The following is a 21461-nucleotide window of genomic DNA, read 5'->3' on the forward strand; positions in this document are numbered from 1 at the left end:
CCGAATTGGGGGCATGGCGAGAATATAGATCTTGGAAATTAGGTAGGAAATACCTATACTATTCCAAGTATCACCAAGTACCTTGTGGTCTCGCAGGGTCCCGCTAATGCTGCATGTGCATGTTGGGACCACATAGTGGTGGGAGCTCTGCTGGGGTCTTAGGATAGACGGCAGGGGTTTGAGAGGTGCCAAGCGCTGGTAACCCCATCCTACTTGCATTCGCATCGCCATATTCATCGCGGCCATCTTTTGTTCACTCATTACCAACCAGGCTTTTCCGTGCTTCGCTCACCCTCTATGTGCTTCACCGTAGTCCGTAACAAGGTCTCTCACGTAAGGCCCGCACACGTGAAGCTACTATGTAGTCCTGCTAAGCTGGTAACCCGGTGTCGTTTACACTACTAGTCGTAATATAGCTTCTAACTGCTTACTGCACGCTCTACTACTATTCTCATGCTTGAGACGGCCCACAAAGCTCAACTGGCTCAACTGGTTCTCTCCCCCTCTCGAAGTCGTACATACAAGGGCCCGGGAATGGGGGTGGAGAAGCTCAGTGCGTCTTCGGGCCTTCGACGTCTGCCCATCCCCATCCAACCCTTGTGCCCCATTAGTCCTACCCTCTACATACTACGGTACGTTGCTGATGTGCATCTCCCGCCCACGTAACTTCGTTTTCCGCTAGCCGCCCCACGGTATCACATCCACGGTCCAAATAAGACCTACACTCCATCTCCGCTGCCCAAGGGCGACCCCTCCATCTGTTTCTCGCTTCTCCATGAGACGCGCCATTCATCGCTGCAGCTCAATCAGACATCGGGTCGTCTCGACTGCCCGCTCGTTTGCCTTTTGCCGACGACTGCAGCAAGGCTCCGTTTGAAAAGGCCAATCAGTTCAGCTGTGTTATTGAGACCAGCTTAGCACATCCCCATATCTCTGCGGAATTATCCTGAGGGATGGGCCTATGACCGTATACACTAATATCCTATCTTCGGAGGAAATTGCCACACCAGCTCATTTTTAAGGAAAAAAAAAAATTGTTCCTTTCATATGAGTTGCGAATCCCGGTGGCCCTTGAGACGGATCCTGCCTTTTCATAGAATTACTCGTTGGAATGACATTCCCTTCCACGAGCTATGGACTGCCCGTTGGCTCTAGTAGCGGATGATGGAGACATGCCTTGGTCAGACGGTCAAAGCATGGCCTCCGAGGGAAGCTCCTCTGTTGTCGTGCCGACTTCACCGCTATGGACAAATCCGGTCCAAACCAACCGAATGGATACCGGCCAGCTGTCTCCTATCAGCACCGAACTCGATATTTCCCCCGTAGGCGCCGCCGCATCTGGCGTGCCGACCATGATTCATTCCGCTACGTCGTCATGTGCGGAATCCTGGAGCACTAGCTATAGCGAAGGCGCTGGGGCGGGTGATGAAGCCGAACATGATATGTCATGGGAGAAGAATTCGGATGACGCATTGACGGTCCCCAAGGTAGAACCTCTCGAAGATGATGGTTTCCAGATGGACGAGGTCAAAGAAGCTCCACACACTCCGACTACAGAACCGAATGCTGCGCCGGTGCCACAGATGAAGTTAAAGAGACCGAGGGGTCGGCCTCGTAAACACCCCCTCACGCCCCAAGTAGCGACGAATAAGATTGCCAAAGGACGTTCCAAGACCGGGTGCATCACATGCCGGAAAAGAAAAAAGAAATGCGACGAGGCAAAACCGCGCTGTAAGTTAAAAGTCTCATCCGTCCCTTACCGCGCATCTAATTCGTATAGGTTTAAATTGTGAGAAAAATGCTGTTGTTTGTGAGGGATACCATGAGAAAACCATATGGAAAAGCGGCAAGGAGAAACAGGCAGAAGAAGGTATTGATAACCTGAACTTGGATGTGCGCCCATCCTCTAACATTCGGCACAGACCTACAGAAGCGGCTCAGCTTGCCGCAAATTACTCTCCAACCTATATTCGAGGGAGTAGAGACGCCCGAAGATATGGTCTTCTTGAATCACTACATCAGTCACCTAAGCGGTGTACTTACGGTTGAAGGGCAGTATAAGAATGCATTTAAGGATATGCTACTCCAGATGGCGGTAGAGCATCGAGGCCTGATGCATTCTATTCTTTCCGTAGCCAGCAGACATATCGACTACGATACTCCATACGGCACCAAAATCCTCGTCTCTAACCCAAAGATCAGCCTGGCTTCGCTACTGAATAGGTCACAGTTTCACCACCAGGAGGCGATGAAGAAACTTTGCGAGCCGATGGATAATGAGAGTGATCCGAAAAACAAGACCACTTTATCTCCCCGCTACGGACAGATGCTCTGTCTGCTTTTGCAAACCCTCGCAGAAGGTAATCCCAATGGCGAACATCGAGTCCATCTTCAGGCGTACAAGAACCTCATCCAACAGTCTCCACCCCCGGACGATGCTTTTTTGATATTTATCACCGAATTCTTCCAGTATCGCGTTTTTGCAGACGAGCTCATACGTTATCCTGATATTCATACGCCCCGGTTGGCGACTGAGGACTGGACCCCTTGGCTTGAAATCCAGCCCGCACGTCTAATTGGCATTGCCGATGGTTTATTCCACTACCTTGCTCAGATAACGAGTATTCGCAACACCATCAGAGCGAATATAGCTGCCGAAGCGGATCCCGTCGTTGACTACACCTCACTATATCGAGCTGCCGAGATCGATTCTGCCATCCGAGAGTGGACTCCTCATTGGCCTCCGGGAGATAGTCGTGATCGTGTTGGGCTCCTATATAAGCAGATGATGTGGGTATATCTGTTCCGGACCATCTACCCGCCCTCGTCGACAACAACGCCGTCTACATTGTCCACCCAACCCTCAGCCAGTATCATCCCTCTATCCCCAACTTCTCAGTCTCATTCCGCCCATACCCCGCCTTCATCGGAGCGACCAAGAAGTAGTCATACGACGCCGCCGCGTGCCGAATCTCCGGCACCGATCCGATACCCACCTCACCACGACAACCGCATAACTATTGCCGTCGATGAATCATTGGCGATTCTAGACTCTTTTAAACCGAGCGATCCCGTACAAACTCTACTTTTAGTGCCTTGTCTCGTGATCGGCTGCGCATGCTTCGCTCCCGCACAACGGGAGAGAGTGCGCAACGCAATCCGAACAGTTCGCGGCTACACTGGGCTTCGTAACTGCGACCGCGTCGGCGAAGTACTCGAAGAAGTCTGGCGGTTAATGGAACGCGGCGACTGGGCACGCGTATGGGACTGGCAGGGTGTTGCGAGAAGTATGAACCTCGACTTCTCGTGCGCTTGAGCCGTACCCATCCCTAGCCCTTCCTTGAACAACGGCAACTCATCACAGGAGTCCAATAACACTCATAAAAGCCGTTCTTGTTGGATACAAGGCCACCCGGCTAACAATTTGCTTTCAGGGTTCTCTTATTTCATATATCTGGGTTTTATCGCTCATTTGGTCATCACTATTATCTTACATATATACCCAAGTCATAGGTCAGGTTCATGTTGCAAAGAATAAATCGCGAAATTATACCATGGTGTCATTGTTGATGGTGGCGGCGGCGGCAGAGACGGCGGTGGGCGGCGCTTTCGGGAAATGGCGGAATTCGTACGAAATGTGTGCGACAAACATCAGGACGTCGGATAGATGGCTGGGGCTATCTGGGCTCGGCCAATCTTCAATATCTTCTAGACAGGTATCTACATTCGCACCTCTTTGGCGCGATCCGAAACTAGTGACTCCTAAAACGGTTCGGTGGACAGCGTAACGGTAGCTGGCTAAGCATTCACCTGTGTTTTGGATGACGTGGCGTTTGCTCTGGATGGGGGCTTGGATGGATGGGGATTCTTGGTCAACTTGGTTATCCTGGTGACGGCGGACTTGGTCTTTCGACAGACAGGTACTTATCTAAACGGAGTATTCTGGGTGGCGTTATCTCATATTGCATTTGTTTCCTTTTTCATTCTACTGGAGCATGGTCATCATTAGGTACATACATACTAAGGGGCATCTTGCTCCTCGCCGTTATATTTGCGGCTTGAACATAAATGCATCTCGGTCTGGGGCTCGTACATATCTTACATTGCTACAATGCGTGTCTATAGCTAAGCATATAGTTCCCGCGAGTAGAGGGGAGTGCTATTTCTCTGGAAATACACAATTTACAATCGATATTTTCTCAATACCATCGTGACCTTTACTCAGTTCAACTACCTATCACATACCTAAGGTACCTACCTGGTACCTAGGCAGGCAGATAGTCGAGTTTTAAATAGGGAGTTTAATACGTAGACAAATATGATGGCATAGTGAGCATTAGTCATGATAGTTATAGGTAGATGTCGTGATATGTAAAACAAGACCGCTAGGTAATTTAACCAGACATGCTACCAAACTCATCCTATAAATTTCAATAAACTACCTCTATCTATGCGTCGTCTCTTTCAAGCTGTTGTCAAGCCAGCATTCCAATCACCCCCTTAGTACCAAATAGTTACCTGAGCTAATCAAGAAGCTAACAATCCGGTGATAAACATTTGTTATTACTACAATAAGACAAATAACTAATAACATATCATATTTGCTACCTTTTGTAAACTAGGTTATATACAAATTTTACTTCTCTTTGCTATTTGTGATATACTGTATCACATATTCCGCGTCTGGGATTAAACCGCATGGTATGTGACAAGTGTCGTAGTAGGTACCTGTTTTCATAGCCATAAGATTGTTAACATAGCGTACGTAGGTATTCTCTCAATTTATAAATCCTAGGTTATCTCCTCACGTCCTATTCTTCTTTCTTGCATCAAAGAGATCCCAATTCTACCATCGTGGTTGTTGCTAAGAGGTCTCATCCCCGTCCCTTGGATTTACCCATTTTGGTACTCAGTGTCGAGCAGTTATCTCTGATACATAACTCAAATTTGGTAACTATCCTCAAATCCGTGTCCTCCTAAGGCGCTTCAACTAGATGTACTGTTGCATTGTGTTATCCACTGCCTACCTAAATACTTCCCAGACTGAATATGTCTCGGTCCAGCCAACGTCCTGCAACCAACCAGTAAGATCTATACCTATTGAATATCTATTGAATATCTATTTATGCGGACTTTAACTAATAAAAACGTCAACAGGCTTCTCAAATGGTCTAACATGGCCTATGACAAGACTGTTGGTGATAGCGAGGACTTAGTCGTTAAAAAGGTTAACAGCAGCAAGGACAAACAGACCAGATTCCCACCACGTCCAAAATATGGGACCGAGGGCACGTCAGATTCTCTCTGGGCTAACTACGTAAAGATGGACATAGGAGACCTAGTTCTATATCGATACGATATCTCAATTGACCAAGAACCCAGTGTGAGGAGGCGTATCCAGATTGTCAAACTACTTCTTCAACTTCCTTGCATGGGTGACTATAAACAAGGCATCATCACTGACTTCAGGTCGACTCTTCTATCACTAAAGAAACTTGAGAATATTGACGATCCCAACGAGGTTGAATATCGTGCCGAGGATGAAGTTCAGTCACGCAAGGGTGCGAAGAAGTACAAAGTCGCACTTAAATACACTAAGACTCTCTCCATTTCTAACCTCCAGGACTATGCCAAGTCCACTGATATTTCAGCGATGGATAACATTAAGAAAGAAATAGTACAAGCATTGAATATTCTATTCAATCACTATGCGGAGACCACCGATAATCTTGTTACGTTCGGGTCAGGGAAAATTTTCCCGGTTGGCACTTCTCAGGAAAATTGCGACCTCGGCGGCGGTCTAGAGGCGATAAGGGGTCATTTCACTAGTGTTAGATGGATGACTTCCCGGTTCCTTCTGAACGTAAATGTCTGCCGCGCAGCTTTCTATAAAACTTGGACAGTTCTCGAGTTGATGAACAAATATCGGCAGGACGTGAGCCGTGACAATGTGAAGCTGGCATTCTTTTTAAGGGGGCTTAGAGTGCGGGTAAATCACCTTGACAGTTCGAAAAAGGATCACGGAACCATTTCCAAAATTAGGACAATTTGTGGCCTTGTTACGGAGAACGATGGAAAGGATCTAGATTATCCCCCAGAAGGTCGTAGTTTTGGCGCTACTTCCAAAGAAATCAGTTTTTGGATGGACGAAAAAGGAGGTTATTATATTAGTGTCTACGATTACTTTAAACAAAGTAAGTATCTCAGCTTCATCATAATTCGGTGAGGATTTATTAACACTAGTTAGGATATGGAATATCGGTAGACTCAACAAGGCCAGTTATCAACGTCGGGACGCCAATGAACCCAAAATATCTCCCCCCTAATCTCTGCAGCGTACTTCCTGGTCGGGTGGCGAGGACAAAATTGACTTCCGAACAATCGCAGAAGATGATTGATTTCTGCACCAGCGGACCGTCTCCAGATGCTTCTAATATTCAGTCAATTGGATTAACTTCGGTTGGGCTTAGAGGCGAGAATAGAAATTTAGTAAGGCATCGATTCTACTCTTAATTTGAGACAATTCTACTAATACTAAATGCAGGGGCGTTTCCATATTAGCTTTCCAAGGGAATATTCTGAGCCGAGCCTAATCACAGTTCCGACCCGTGTCTTAAATGCACCGAAGGTTTGCTACAAATCTAACAACGGTTATCAGAATGCCAAATTGTCCAAAAATAGGTCATGGGATCTTCGAAATATGAGTTTCACTACAGCTACAAACACGAGGAGATGGTCGTATGTGGTCATTACGTTCGGGGGTGAAACAAACGTTTACGAAGGCAGACACAAAGATCTTGAACAGTTGTTCAAGAAGGAGCTCCCTAAGGTCGGAATAAAATACACAGAGCCGGTAGACCTAAAAACTGCTCGTAAAGTCAACGTCAAAGATGCAGCGGACATCGACAAGATTTTTCAGATTGCCAAAAATTATAGTCTGAACTGGCTCCTTATCATCTTACCTAGAAGGATAATAGCAGGGGACTACAACTATATCAAGAAGTTGGGCGATCTTCACCACGGCATAGCAACAATCTGTGTCGCTGGTGATAAGCTTGATGCTCAGAGGAATCCCGCTCAATACGTGGCCAACATTTCCATGAAGCTCAATCTGAAGCTTGGTGGAAATAACCAGTACGTCAAATTCAATGAGTTAACTTCACTCAACTTCAGCGAGACTATGGTTGTGGGTATTGATGTCACCCACCCATCCCCTTCATCCAGCAAAGATACTCCTAGCATCGCTGCGGTTGTTGCAACTATCAACTCCTCTCTTGGACAATGGCCGGCTGTGATCCGACGGCAAGCGGAGGCACGCCAAGAGATGGTGTCAGAGCTTGCGGATATGCTTCATTCACGGCTATTGCTATGGGAAAAGCATAATAAAGCCTATCCAAAGAACATTCTAGTTTATCGCGATGGCGTATCTGAAGGCCAGTACGAGACAGTACTCGATCAAGAGCTGCCACTTCTACATGAGGCCTTTACTCGTATCCCCGTCTATCGGAAAAAGGCGCCGCGGCTCACGGTGATTATTGTTGGGAAGCGTCACCATACGCGATTCTACGCACCTGGTGATGAACCATCCAATCCCTTACCTGGAACTATTGTCGATCGGGGTGTGACGGAAGCCCGGTACTGGGATTTCTATCTTCAACCCCACGACGCGATAAAGGGAACTGCACGCCCTATACACTACTTTGTGCTACACGACGAGATATTCAAGGACCTTCGCAACCCAGTTAGCGAGCTAGAAGCCGTAACTCAAGGGCTATGCTATGTGTTCGGCCGCGCCACAAAACCGGTTAGCGTTTGCACTCCCGCCTACTATGCTGATATAGCATGTGAGCGGGCTCGTTGCTACCTCGACCATTTGTTCGATGATCCTGGTGAATGGGCAGCACATGACTCCAAGAGCTCCAAGGACATTCAGAAACCTAGCCAGGGAAAAGTCCCCCCTAAGGATAAGATAGAACTTCATGCTAATATTAGAGATACTATGTTTTATATCTGAGTTTACTCGGCCATGAACACAGTCGCTCGTTTAGATTAGGACTTCAGGCGGATCTATGGGATAGGGTCTACGGGATAGATAGGGTTAGCAATGATCACACATGCGTTCGTAACTAAGTACTGCCGTAGGTACACCATTAACTCAAAGAGTGATTTTGACTTGTGCGTTTGTACATATTTAATAAACGGCTCTGATTTAATAATGGTTAGCTGGTCAATTTCATGGCCCCCAAATCTAACGAACGTGTTGTATGAATATTGCTATTGCGATAGTACTTAACATTATATGAACCATGAAAATAACCCCTAAGTCCGTTCAATTCCAAGACCTCAAGCTATTTACACAATCGCTAGTGAACATGCGTATAATCCCTTGAGTTCAATATGAGTGCCTTGTTCATTTCTCTATCTAACCTATGCAGTTGGGGTAGGCGCATGATAAGTAGACGACCACTGAGCCTGGTAAGTCGACGTGCCCAAGACCTGTCCGGCTGATGCCGACGTGACAACTGATTTCACAATCCACGTGTTCCAGCTCGTAACCTTCGTAACTCCCGTCATAGCGCCGAGCTCAACCGATGGAGTATCAGGCCATGCACCAGACCATACAGTCGGGCCTGGGATCTGATAAGTCGTGGTACAGGGGGCAGTGGTCGTGGTCTTCGTCGAGCAGTAGACCTGAGAGATAATTAGCTATATTCATAAGAGATGGCGGCGATTTAATAGGTAGGCATACATCGTAGATAATGCCGGGGTCATCCCATTTGTAAGCTCCTGGAAAACTGACACCTTCGGGTAGTGTCACATCGCCGTCGCCTAGAACTTCTATTTGGATGCAGTTTGGATAGAACTGCGCCCCGCGGATAGGGTTCTTCTGGTAGCTGACCTCAGCCTCATGAAGACCAATCATCTCGGCTCTAATGAGGTAACTATAGGTAGGTTGGTTAGCAAATGTATGTACGTACCTCCGGCCGAAAGAGGTGCCCCTATCCGTCACTCACAATCCAGCTTTGAGCCCCTTAGGGATCCGCACGTTCATCTTGCCTCCGTTGGCGGCAATATCAGCCGTGGTTGCCCATTTCCCTGGAGCTCTAGGGCCCTCTCCTTCAGCGAATTTACCCTCTTCCCAGATCTTGACGAAGGAGTTCTCGCCGGGTGGGTCCGGGCTGAGATATACCATCGCAGGGCCGTGATGTGAAGATGCGATGATGTCGTCGGTAGCCGTGCGGGCATCATGGTGCCATTCCACTACAAGTATTTATTGTTAACAACTTAGTGTTACCTCCATATAACGGCGTTCTAAACTAGAAAGTTTTTACTGACTCGTGAGGTTATCCCCGGGCGTCATTTGGATAGTATGTGGTACCTGGTGATCACCCAATACGTTGCATCGCAGGTCAATGCTGTCGAGGTCTTTGACAGGGCCATTAGCAAAGCCGTATGGTGGCGGTCCGTTGTATGCCGGTGTACGGATCCCCGAGAAGGTACCGCTATCAACACCATTGACGTAGACGGACTAGTTAATTGAAAGATCAGTATTGTGACGATAAGTCGTTTTCCTGACCCCTGATTGACTAGTGACTATCTCAACAAGGCGATTGACTCAAAGACCAATAAAATACGGCTATTTTCTTCAATGCCACTTACGTAGATATAGCAATGGGCCTGTGCAACATCCAAAAACGTCACCATCGCTGCCGCCGCAGCGGCTAAGGAGCTCCGAAGCTTCATGGTTCTCGTCGATTTCAAACTCGACGCACTATCAGGATCATAAGCGCGGTGATAACTTCTCTAAATCTCAGGAGCCTCAAAGGGAAAGGCGAACTAAATGACATTAAGGCCTCTATATACGAATAGCATTACAGCACGACAAACTTATCTCGGCCAAAGAGTCCCGTGCTAATCAATATCGCGCCCATATTAGATTCCAACGCGATTGGATAGAGCTTGTACACCATTCGGGCTTTCTCTATATCGTAACTGAGGCTATATTTAGACGAGCACTCGGCAGATCGTCACGACGGAACGTGCTGCCGAGTTGAGCCACACCAATAATAAAGCATTTACCCGGGAAGCACAGAACTTGATCATATCTTATACTGTTCATTATAATAACTTGCTCGGGAATATGCTTTCATATAGTTAGCTCGATACTTATTTTATTATACCTACGACATATCAATTCTAAGGAAATAAAATATCCAGAGCTAGATAATCGTAGCAACGTGCTATCCCCTATTTAATCGAAATATAATCAAACATAGGCACGCCCATTAAAAAGAAAGCATATTACTCTTCGGATTGATCTGTTTATTAATTATGAGTTGTGCTATTTGCAGATTACCTTGCCAGTCCTTCCAGACAGATTACTTTTCAGAACACTGGCATGCCACCTGCCACCAATTTTACTAGTAAAATGACATGGCCCTGTTCTGCCCCATAACCTTCTTAGAACACCTAGCATGCCAGGCGCTACAGGCGCTGCCAGGTCCCCAATTCGAGGCCCCCATTCAAGGCTTCTTACGTAATATGAGGCTCTAAGGGCTTTTACCTAGTATAAGGGCTCGTCACTCAGTAATACCTTTCTTACAACGTGCCGCACCTATACAATTTTAACACCATTAGATGCGCCTCATCATGAGGATTGTAATGATATAAGTAACCATTATAAAATACGGTGTATTGGCTGAGAAATGTAGTATACATGCCACTATTTACAGATTACTTTTATAATAACTTAATGAAATACGGTCGCATTATAAAAAAAAAGGAGACAAATCGATTAGATTAAATTGAGCGATTCCATGCCTGTAAAAAGTTCTAATATCTATTGTAATTACTGGTGAAATTGAACTTTCTGTAAATCATTGAGGCAGAAAGTGGCCATGTTGTTTTACTAGGATTTTTGGTGGGCAGGTGCATGCACTTGTTCTGAAAAGTAATCTGTCTGGAAGGACTGGCAAGGTAATCTGCAAATAGCACAACTCTTAATTATAGTAGAACTTTTTAACTGATTTATTCTCTGGATAACGAAGCCAGAGACCTATAAGCCACATATTATTTCACAAGTTTCATTTGCCCTAATTACTATTTCTCATCAGTAAAGCCCCTATAGCCAAATTCTAGAAACCACTCACCTCGTCATACGGTTTAACCTCCACGATCAGCTTCCCGGTATTCCCACCAGTGAACAACTGGCCTATCGCAGTCTCCGCCACTTTGAGGCCGCCCTTGACAATAGTCTCCTTGGTCTTGACCTTGCCCTCGACCATCCACTGCCCTAGTTGCTGTTGTGCCTCTTTAAACTCGCTGGCGTAGTCTATGACGACGAAACCTTCCATACGGATACGCTGGACAGTTACCTGGAGGAGGTTTCGAATCCCAGTTATACCTGGAAGACCTCCGGGTCCTTGGCCGAGCTTGTTGTAGCCGCTGACGCTGCCGCACATTACGAAACGCGAGTGTACCGCAGCTTGTTCGAGTGCCATTTCGAGAACTATGATCAATTAGTATTTGCATCCCCTTTTCAAGCGAAGCCAGATGTTGTAATAAGTATTACAAGTGATAAGTCGTGGTCGTGGGTGGGAGTAGGGACTTGTAGGCATATAAGGTGTCGAGAGGGGGCTGATGTAAAGCTGATCTAGGAAATGCTTACTCTCGCCGCCCACATTGTCAAAGTAGACATCGATAAAATTGGGCGTAGCTTTGATGAAGTCGTCGCGGAACGTCGGCGACTTGTAGTTGAGCGCGACGTCGAAGCCGAGCTCCTCCGTCAAGATCCTACACTTCTCCTCCGAGCCGGCGATGCCCACCACGCGAGCACCCCAGATCTTAGCAATTTGACCCGCAACGGAACCTGTCGCGCCTGCAGCTCCCGAAACAACAACAGTCTCTCCTGGCTTGGGTTGGCCGATTTTCTTGATTCCAAAGTAAGCCGTTAACCCAGTTAAGCCTTTTGTGTATAATTTATCAGTCGTTATATTCACGCGATCGGCATTAGGGGGGGAATCCACATACCAAGCCCACCTAGCGCATCAGTGACCTTAGTGCCAGTTGGCAAGTTGAGCGTCTCGAATTTTTCATCGTCTAGGATGATAACCTCGGTCCATCCAGCAAAACTGTAGATTAAGTCTCCTGCTTTAGCCTTAGAGCTCTTACTTGCGAGGACCCTGCCAACAATGCCTCCACGCATTAGCTCCCCAATGGCAACAGGTGGCATATAAGACCGGAAGTCTATAAAATGTAAAGCCAATGGCTACTGTCAGCTTAGATAGAAATACAACGAATTGGTTATGCTTAAAAAGACAGCAAGTGCCGAGGGGAGGGTGGTATGAAAAATGGGTGACTGACCATGCAGCATGGAGCGCATAGCAGGGTCCAGAGACAAGTAGAGAGTTTCTACGAGGACCTGCCCATCTTTTAGCTGGTCGGCGGTAGGTGCATCGGTCTCTACATATTTGAAAGTTCGTCCCGGGATGATATCGCCCTCGGGTCTTTCGGCAAGGTGGAACGAGTGGTTCTTGCGCGCCATTCTGAATGAATAAGAGGTATAAAATTAATAGTGAAATAAATTTAAGAGTGATGTTAGGTTTAGGAAGTATCATTCAATGAGATGAGCGATCCCCTAATATTTGTTGACGGGTGGGATGCTGGTACGATTATATAGTCGAATTCGAACAGCTCCTAAGGTTCCTATGGGGATTATAAAGCATATATGCAACCTCCTCTTTACAAGGTACCTACCTTAGGGGGCCTAAGCAAAAAGGTGCTAAAATAACTGGTACACCTCTTCATACAGTTATGATGCCAAGGTATACTAGATCGAGACTATACTACGGTATTACAACACCGGATTTTAAGGAGTAAAGGGGTGTAACTCCACGTTGAGTGGAACAAGGCACGTATTGTGCATCATCATACAAACGAATAATAAAATGCTGTAATTTACGTTTAGATATTTATTTAGTCATGACGTTTTAATATTGTATTAACCTTTCTTAGTCTTAACCCATAATTGAATTTTAACTTCGAGTGTATTGCATAGGTACCTCTTACGGGACATCCCAGAAACAATCTGTGGGGTTGTGAGCAATCCGAGTGATATATGATATAGTAGTTGCCATTATATTAATCGATGTTTCTGGTCCATTTACGTACTCTTGCCGTATCACACCTCGCTTGTTCCGCTTAGATAGGCGATACCCCTGTCATACACGTTAGACCATGTTATATGGGTTAGTCAACCGGTACAACTATCAGTCCGTATTTGCAATATAGGCATTTGTAAGCAACTATCCTGCTATTGAAAATTTATACGCTACTACTAGGCATGCCCCGCGTAACGTTTCTACGGGTGGGTAAATATCTTCTCCCTTTTGTGATGTCTAATATATTCTACGATGTGTTTGGAGAAGTAGTTCTTGAAGCATAGCTGCTTGGTTCATCAGTAGAGGTCACTGTGTTGTTGTACAAAGTACATGTCATCACATGTAAAGTGCACTGTAACAAGCCTAAACCATCATTATTATCTCCTGCCAATTCGCGAGAATATTATATTCTTCGCTCCGTACAAGGGGCCTATATACAGTAATCCATCAATGGTTCAGAGTGCCATACAAGATCCTCATAAACCGGCACGCTCCATCCACCCGTGAGCTATCGAGAATTGCAAGTACATACCTACCTAAGTAGGTATAACTATAAAAATACAGTAGGGGGTATCGTGGCCATACATTGTTTCTCTGTTCGTTCATACCTAGAACTCGTAAACTGCCGGTACTGTTCAATCTCTTACCTAGAGATTGAACCAGACCTGACTAAAAGTAACAAGCTGAACCGCTCCTCGTACCAACATCAAAGAACGCCGATGTATTGAGAATTTGGGTTATCGAGTATTGCAATGATGAGGCTTGATAATAGCCAGACCAAGAAACCTCTCATTACTACAATCGCTAATGTAGTCCCAATTGAGAGTTATTACAGGTGGCTGGATACAAGATCTTGGAACCCGTTCATGCGAACTTCCGAAGACACAGCTTCGGGAAGTTACTGGATTAAGAAATGAATATGGAGTCGCTCGATACTCTTAGAATAGAGCGCCCCCCAATGCAGAATGAAACCTGTTGGGTTCCTGCAAGACATGACAGGGGGAAGGTTGATATGGTGTAGCATACATCTACAGTCGACACTAGGTACACATTAATGTGCCGGAATGCTCTCCACTTCGCTTGCGTTTGTATCGCTGCTTAGTTCTTCTTCAACATCTAAGCCTTGCTCGTTATTATTAGGTTTGGCCATTTTCGTGGCAATCTTGCGCTTGCCGGAAATCGGAGTTCGAGAAGTCGTGGCTTTGCTGGATAAGCTATAACGCTTCTGGCTTTTGGAAGCTTTCCGTGACCTGATATTGGCGATAGGAGACTGAACCGAAGATTCGCGCTGCAAGTTTTCGTCTTCTTCCACATTGTTTTCTAGGTCACTGCTGTCATCAGAGGCGTGTTCCGTTCTAGGTTGCTCTGAAAGCTCTTCGTCCTCTGATTGGTCGCTAGAAGCGCTCTCGTCGTCACTCTCGTCTCTACTTTGAATGCTGCCTTTGCTCTTCTCGTTCTCAGCCTTATCCTCGTTCTTCTCAATCTGCTGATCTTCCTCATTGCTTTCTGAATCTTCTTCCTGGCTGTCCTCATCTGCGCCACTTTCCTTGTTGTAGTCTGCGATCTCCTTATCGTCATCACCGTCAACGTCGTTGTCGTCGTCGTTGTCGTCGTCATCATCATCGTCGTCGTCATCGTCAGCCTTAACAACGGTGGCTGGAGTCCTTGGTCCGCGCTGGGTCTTACTCAAGATCTTGTTGACCTTGCGCTCGATTTCAGTATATTCCGCATTTTGATCATAGTCCTCGCCGCTTGGGAAGTCGAGCTCCTTGGTCTCATGATACCTCACACTGAGCTGTTTGATAATCTCAGGCACAGTCATGATAATATGATCGGGGACGGAATGCTTCAAGCGGTACCAGACTAAGATGATTGTAGGACGCCGCCAACGACCACTTAACTGCTTTCTAACCTTCGCCCACGGAATACGACCGTCTGCGTTGACACCGAAGGTTCGAATAGCCTTGACAATGTTATATCGGTCTCGGCTTGATATTGTTTCTGCCTCATCCCGAGCATTCTGAATGATCTGAGCGATTGGAAGATTCTCTCCACCATCTATGCTACCAACACCATCTTGCACTTGCTTCTGCATAAGCTTCCACTTCTGAATACACTGGAGTCGGCTGCGTGTTCGCTCCATCAACTCACTAACTCTTTGCCAGTCAATCAGATCCTCATCAGATTCGTTTGATAAAATATGTCCTTCTTGGCGACGCTCCCGAATTACCTTAACGGCATCGGATATTATTGACCGAAGTTTTTCTTCTTCTTCGTAAGTCCATGGGTCAACACGCCGACTCTCGCCACACACGACATAATTTCGTATGCGATCCCGTACGTCTTCGGGATGACGATTGATGAGTTTTCCAATTATGGCATACTTGGATCCATGTATTTCCCACATCTTCTTTAATTCTTCGTGCTGCTCCGGAGTCCATGCACCACGAGCAACAAAGTTGTGGAACTTTCGACGGCACTGATTTATCACTTTCTGACGACGACGATTTGGGCAAGTAGCCACAACGCGAGCCCAAAATTCTTGGGATTTGACTTCACGGGGGTTGCCCTGGATAAGATCGTTCACTTCGGATTGAGTCAAGTTGTGGTCATCTCTCCAACGTTCAACGGCCTGAGTAATGTTGCGAAGCTCGAAGTCGCTAAATTGGCCAGTAACTAATTCATGAGGTTGTGTCTCCTTCGGAGGCGCACGACGTTTAGATGGGGTTTTCTTTAGCGTGGGAGTATCGACGCCATTTCCTTGGAGTTGGAGCATAGCCGAGATTTTGGGTTGTTTCTTTCCTGTGGCGGAAGAGGAAGAAGCCTGGTTGGCTGAACTATTGGCGTTACCCTCTGCCTCACGTTCGAAAAATGTCGGCTTAACAAAACGCTTTCGTGCCGAGCTTTGCTTAGGCCGAAGACCAAGACTGCTATTGTTATGGATATCTTCAACGTCTGATGGATACTCATCATTGGTGATATCAGCGTTAGGCATGGTCTGGGGGACTAAATCTCCATTGCCAATGCTCCTTTGCTCTCCTCTGCCATCACTCCTCTTGTCGGATTCTGGTTCTTCATCATTGCTGTCTTGATTAGTAACAACATGATTCTGGTTATCCTGTTGCATCCTGTCTGGCGACAGATCAGCATCAGACGAACTACTATCAGGTGACCCTGTCTCCATCTCATTGGATTCTGTACTAGGGTGTATGGCTTCTCCTAGGTTTGGATCGTTACTGTTCGTGTTTAAATCGGAGACTGAAGAATCGCGTGATATAGATTTTTGCCCATGGTTGTCCGGCGACACTCTTGGTGCGCCAGTGTCCATAGAGTCATCCTCAATGACTTCCAGTGCCTTTCTGTTCTTTTTCCGGCCGGCATAGAGACTCTCAGCAAGACCACTGAATGAAGTTGCCGAATTTACCCCAAGGGTTCCATTGCTGTCACGCTTTTGTCTCTTTCTGTCCTTACCAGCCGAGCCCAGTATCTTGCGTTTCTTTGTCAGTGAGGCGCTTGGTGGTGTAGACTCCGTAGTAGTAGTATTGGTAGTATGCAAGCCAACGATGAGATCTTGCTGAGTCTCTTGGACTTCATCGGGCTCTAAAGATTGAATGGGATCATTAGGCATTTCAAGATTGCCTAAATCAGGAGATGCTTGCAGCAGGGCTTTCTTTCGGCGCCTTTCGTTCCTCTTGCGCTTCCGGCGTACACTAGCAGAACCTTCCTCAGCACCGGGAGAGGAACCATTCACGCTTGTTTCATTATCCACGGCATTATCGGATTCGAGCAAGCGGGGCTGTGATATTAGGCTGGGTCGATTTCCACGTCTTCGTTTTTTGGACTTGCTTGGTACAGGGACTGGTGTTGAAGTCTGCTGTCTATAATCGGGAGATTCAGGTATTTCGAATTTGGCGCCCTGTTTCGGTGACATGGCAGCCGGCTGTTGTGGGGGAGGTGAGCTAGACATTTTGATGTCTGGTTGATTATATTGTTGATGAGTCGGACTAGGAGGCACACGAGTAGCGGATGGGGGCACTTGGCTCGAGAACACAATATCAGGGGACTGAGGAGTATACGGCGGATGAGAAGGATGGGGCGGTGATAAATCCTGATCGCCTTGTACACCGTCAAATTCAGTTCTCGCTTCAGTGCTCAGTTGATTTCCCATGGTTTAGTGCATTTTCCCTTCAGTTGAAATTTACAAATGGTGCCAAGTGGAGGAAATGAATAGATGACGCAATATGAGAGGGATAGACTGTCTGGTGACCTTTTGATGCCGTAGAAAAGAGGTCAAAGTAGTATAGAACGTAGAGTCGCGACAGATGCGCAGAGCGTCAGAGCACTACGCAATTGTCCTAAGTAGAATAGGGCTTCATTGCAAAAGAAACAAAGTGCAGACTTCACAAACGCCAAGAGGGGGTAGACAATTCCCTTCTAGCTTCTAGGTAGTCGGCGATCAAGGTGAAACAAGGCAGACGTATAGAGAGTCGATGTGAATTGATTGGGGGTACGCGTTAAAGTTGGTGATGTGTGACATTCCGTCGCGTCTAGTGGGAGAAAAAAAAAAAAGTAAAGGCGGGCTACCTATAATTAAATATTTACAGGGGTCCTTTGTGGCATATGTGCCTTCCCTCCGTGCGGGGTCTAGTTCGAAGATGTACGTACTTGCGCAATCGCAACTACTCTGCAGGAAACTTATGACGGCGTAACTGCATGCTTTAACGTCCTTAATTGTGCAAGCTTTATATTAAGCGTGGCTTCCTTTGCCTAAAATTTCCTCGCTCCTACCAAAGGTATTGCTAAACCCGCTTTTTAATATTGATTATAAAGGTAGACTATAAGGTACTTATGTACATAACCTAAGGTAGATTAGACTATGTGATGTGCTACCAGAGCTGCATGTCTTACTCCACTTTCGTACATTTCTTTATAGGTTTCGATTAGTGCATGTCAACCCTTAAGAACCAATAAGCTGCTCTACTGATAGGAGATAGAAGAATACTAATAATATAAAATATAATATAAGGTATAAACCACGTACCTAACCTACATTATACTACATAAACAGCGTAACCTCATCTCCTACACCACCCCCTACTGCCCGAACCCTTGCCCCAATCTCTAAAGGATTACCCTCGAACACAACAAACTCCCTTGCATCATTGTCCTCCTTTAGTCCCAACAGCTCATACACATTATCCGAGACTAAATCTAGAGCATCTTTCTCACTGAGCCTACCCTGGCCGTTTCTATATGCGATCCCGGCGAGCAAGCCTACGTCGCGTACTAACCAGTCTTCGTTGATACCAATGGCTACACGAACCCCGGCCTCGACAAGCCTGTCTACCGCAGTGCCGTTTGTTAGAGGCGCCCCGGTCAGTGCCCGCCGCTGGTCCCACGAGTTACGGTATGAGAGCAGAGGGTTGAGCACGACACCCACATCCGCTGCTGCCAACTCATCCGCCAATAGAAAAGACTCGGCGCCGCCGATGATGATAAGAGAGATGCTGCCGCTACCTCGGGAAGAAACAATGGCATTATCAATAGACTCTTTTACCCTTAAGAGCGTAGCGATGACATCAGCGCTATGAACCGTGATAGCCAACGGCAGAGAGCCGTCGGTCACTTTTCTTAAAAATGCAGCTTCGGTGTAGGGGTCTGCAGTGGTAGTATTGGAAGTAGAAGCCTCGATCAGCTTGTGGCGTAATGTATTGACAGCGTTCGAGATCGAAGTGCTACCACGCTTCGCGCTCAGATCCAACGTATAGTGTACCGCTGCGTCATCGACAAATATGGCACCATCGTCAAGAACGTGCTTTGCAGCAGTACGGAATCCCACGCTGGTGCCTTGGTGAGTCGCTTGTCCCGAGTATTTGGGTGCCGAGATGGCCCTGGTTACACCATATTTATATGCGTAATGTAATTTCTTTGTCTCAAGTGCCAACCCGTCAATACCTCGACTAAATATTTCTGGACTGCCTCCATTTTCAGTATCCTGTTCGGCATCGATACCATTAAGTCCGAGAAGAGAACCGAATACTGTGAACGGTTTGGTTAAATGGCCATTCTCGAGATGGATGATTTTGACTCCTGATTTGGAAGCCATCTCAAGCTCAGTTTCACAGGTTCCTACACAAGCAATTTTACCGCGCGAAATCACGACAGTAAAATCCCCATCGTGGGAATTATGCTGCTGGGATGGTAAAAATGACTTGGAAACCCCCGTAAAGACCACGTCACCCACAATGACCGTTTCTTCAGTAATAGGAGCCTCCGGCATAGAATTACGAGGGGCAGTAAACGGTTTCTCCAACTCGATAGGAGCCTCAAATTGTGCTGTCCCGTCGATCCAGACTTGGACCGGCGCGGCCCCAACGCTCAATGGGTCGCTATCCCACACAACAATATCGGCATCAAATCCAGGCTTAACCTTACCTATTCGTTGCCCAAGACCCAGTCGCTCAGCGGGGGCTGTCGTAACTGAAGCCAGGGCAGCATGGTAAGGCAGTCCATACCCGAATGCCTTTGCGGCTTCAAAGACGACATGCTGGGCATTTAGAACTGGATTGTCGCTCACGTAAATAGGGGTCAGTCCATTGTCGTATAGCACCTTGCCTGCATATTCGGACCCAATATAGGCTTCGGCCTTATACCACATGTTATCGGCGAACAGGGCTGATGCAGGTGGGGTATCACCGTATGCTCGTTTGAGGATTTCAGGAACGAGGAACGTCTGGTGAGCATGATGAAACGCTCTAATCGGAAATTTGAACTCATTGGTGTGGTCCACGAATGCTTCCAGATCTGGGACCGTGTAGCAATGGGTATTAACATGAACGTGTCCACGTAGCACCGCAGCTAGTGTCTCCCACTCCAAGTCTTGAGGCAGATAACTGTCCATCTGTTCAACACCGACGGACTCGGCCAGGGTGCACCAGTCATTTTGAGCTTGGACTTGCTTTGCAGCCTGCTCGAAAGCATGTCTGAATTCCCAAGACTCACCGAGTCGGCTAGTAGGTCCATGCTCGCCAACTTTACCATAGACTCGCTTAGCGTTCTCTCCACAAGCCATCTTGATGTATCTCCAAGAACGATCCGGATCGGCCAATAAATCGTTTATCGAAGTCTCATTGCGACCGTCAGGTATACCAACGGCATGTTTAATAACGAATGCCTCGCCGCCAATGTTGTTACTGGAACCTGGCAGCACTAAGCTTGTCGTTACTCCTCCAGACTTTATAACCTGAATCTGGTGATCGAATATATTTATACCATCAATAGAACGGATGTATGGAGTTATATTAGAACCCATCTCGTTTGTATCGTCATTCCCAGCTAACTCTGGCAGACTGTCGACGCCAGCATGGCTGTGCATGTCAATGATACCACTCGTGAGTTGACGACCTTTGGCATCCCATATCAAGGTATCTGATGGGAGTGAGCTAGCATCAATATCCTTTTGGACTTCCTTGATGAGCCCGTATTCCAATAGAACGTCGGCGTTTATCCACGAAAAGCCCTTGCCGGCGCGTGCATCCTCGTCGCTAGTCCCGTCGGCGGGCTCGCCAATCCAAATAGTGGCGTTCTTGATAAGAGTGGGCTTGTGCCCATCAACATAACGCGCATTCCGCTCCCGGCCTAGGCCAATGGGATCTTGTGGCTTAGAGCGTAACTTGGCACAAGTCCGTAAGTTCTCACTCAACTTCTCAATCGATAGTTGAGATACTGGGCGGCCCCTTGGGCGAGTATCCATTTGCCACCATTGTGCGTAGACGATAAACGCGAGGCATGTCAGAGCGAAGAACTTAATAGCCCGAGAACGCCGTACAGACCTGCACCTGCGCCAGTCCGGTGCAGCTACGGCACTGTAAGGAGGGAGCTCGCCCTTCCCGTACTCCATTTCTTCCGATTGTATTTCACAGTGTACGGATGAAAAAGGAAAAGGAGGAAGAACAAGAAAGAGAGAAGAGTTTAAGGGAGGCTGGTGTTGATCATTGGGGAACCTCCAAAGACCCCACGATCTTGGACGAGACTTGGCCAATTGGAGAAGGTTTCAGTACGACTTACAAGGGGTGGTTGAGCTCGCGACACCCCACAAAGATAACGACACCATTACCGGTAGATTAATTGCGACTCAGACGCTCCTATTTTGCACATATAGAAATCCGTAGCAAGTATCTGGGTTCATATATACGTGAGTTTGGTCGTGTTATATATAGGTTAGGTACCTAGATTATAAGCCGGAAGCTTGCAACTATAAATCCAATTTAATCAATGGATGCTCGTATCTAAGTGGAAGTC

The 21461-nt window shown here is 46.8% G+C and overlaps 6 protein-coding genes across 6 annotated transcripts; 2 read left to right on the top strand and 4 right to left on the bottom strand.

The window, feature by feature from the left end:
- Window positions 1-1271: 1271 nt before the first annotated feature.
- F5Y00DRAFT_252894 (fungal-specific transcription factor domain-containing protein) lies at window positions 1272-3316 on the top strand (the record flags this gene model as incomplete). Its single annotated transcript, XM_048009979.1, has 3 exons — window positions 1272-1731; window positions 1781-1870; window positions 1923-3316. 3 exons carry the CDS (start codon window positions 1272-1274, stop codon window positions 3314-3316), a joined length of 1944 nt encoding a protein of 647 aa, XP_047865429.1.
- Window positions 3317-5176: 1860 nt separating this feature from the next.
- On the top strand, window positions 5177-8014 carry F5Y00DRAFT_261632 (Piwi-domain-containing protein; the record flags this gene model as incomplete). The annotated part of the gene is made up of 3 exons (XM_048011239.1): window positions 5177-6194; window positions 6248-6489; window positions 6545-8014. The coding sequence occupies 3 exons, from the start codon at window positions 5177-5179 to the stop codon at window positions 8012-8014; spliced, it is 2730 nt and encodes a 909-aa protein (XP_047865430.1).
- Window positions 8015-8427: 413 nt separating this feature from the next.
- On the bottom strand, window positions 8428-9744 carry F5Y00DRAFT_261633 (uncharacterized protein; the record flags this gene model as incomplete). Its single annotated transcript, XM_048011240.1, has 5 exons — window positions 8428-8691; window positions 8750-8942; window positions 9015-9261; window positions 9337-9529; window positions 9661-9744. 5 exons carry the CDS (start codon window positions 9742-9744, stop codon window positions 8428-8430), a joined length of 981 nt encoding a protein of 326 aa, XP_047865431.1.
- A 1234-nt stretch (window positions 9745-10978) lies between these two features.
- On the bottom strand, window positions 10979-12800 carry F5Y00DRAFT_235828 (NAD(P)-binding protein). Its single transcript, XM_048007627.1, has 4 exons — window positions 12364-12800; window positions 12031-12246; window positions 11669-11965; window positions 10979-11509 (listed from the first exon to the last, which is right to left on the bottom strand). Exons 1-4 carry the CDS (start codon window positions 12542-12544, stop codon window positions 11136-11138), a joined length of 1068 nt encoding a protein of 355 aa, XP_047865432.1. The 5' UTR covers window positions 12545-12800; the 3' UTR covers window positions 10979-11135.
- A 1344-nt stretch (window positions 12801-14144) lies between these two features.
- F5Y00DRAFT_67664 (uncharacterized protein) lies at window positions 14145-17472 on the bottom strand. Its single transcript, XM_048013998.1, has one exon. The coding sequence runs from the start codon at window positions 17326-17328 to the stop codon at window positions 14212-14214; it is 3117 nt and encodes a 1038-aa protein (XP_047865433.1). The 5' UTR covers window positions 17329-17472; the 3' UTR covers window positions 14145-14211.
- Window positions 17473-18170: 698 nt separating this feature from the next.
- On the bottom strand, window positions 18171-21435 carry F5Y00DRAFT_235831 (uncharacterized protein). The gene has a single exon (XM_048007628.1). The coding sequence runs from the start codon at window positions 21058-21060 to the stop codon at window positions 18217-18219; it is 2844 nt and encodes a 947-aa protein (XP_047865434.1). The 5' UTR covers window positions 21061-21435; the 3' UTR covers window positions 18171-18216.
- Between the last annotated feature and the right edge of the window lie 26 nt (window positions 21436-21461).

Source organism: Daldinia vernicosa, assembly GCF_022497035.1.
Source record: "Daldinia vernicosa strain CBS 139.73 unplaced genomic scaffold F5Y00scaffold_20, whole genome shotgun sequence".
NCBI lineage: Eukaryota > Fungi > Ascomycota > Sordariomycetes > Xylariales > Hypoxylaceae > Daldinia > Daldinia vernicosa.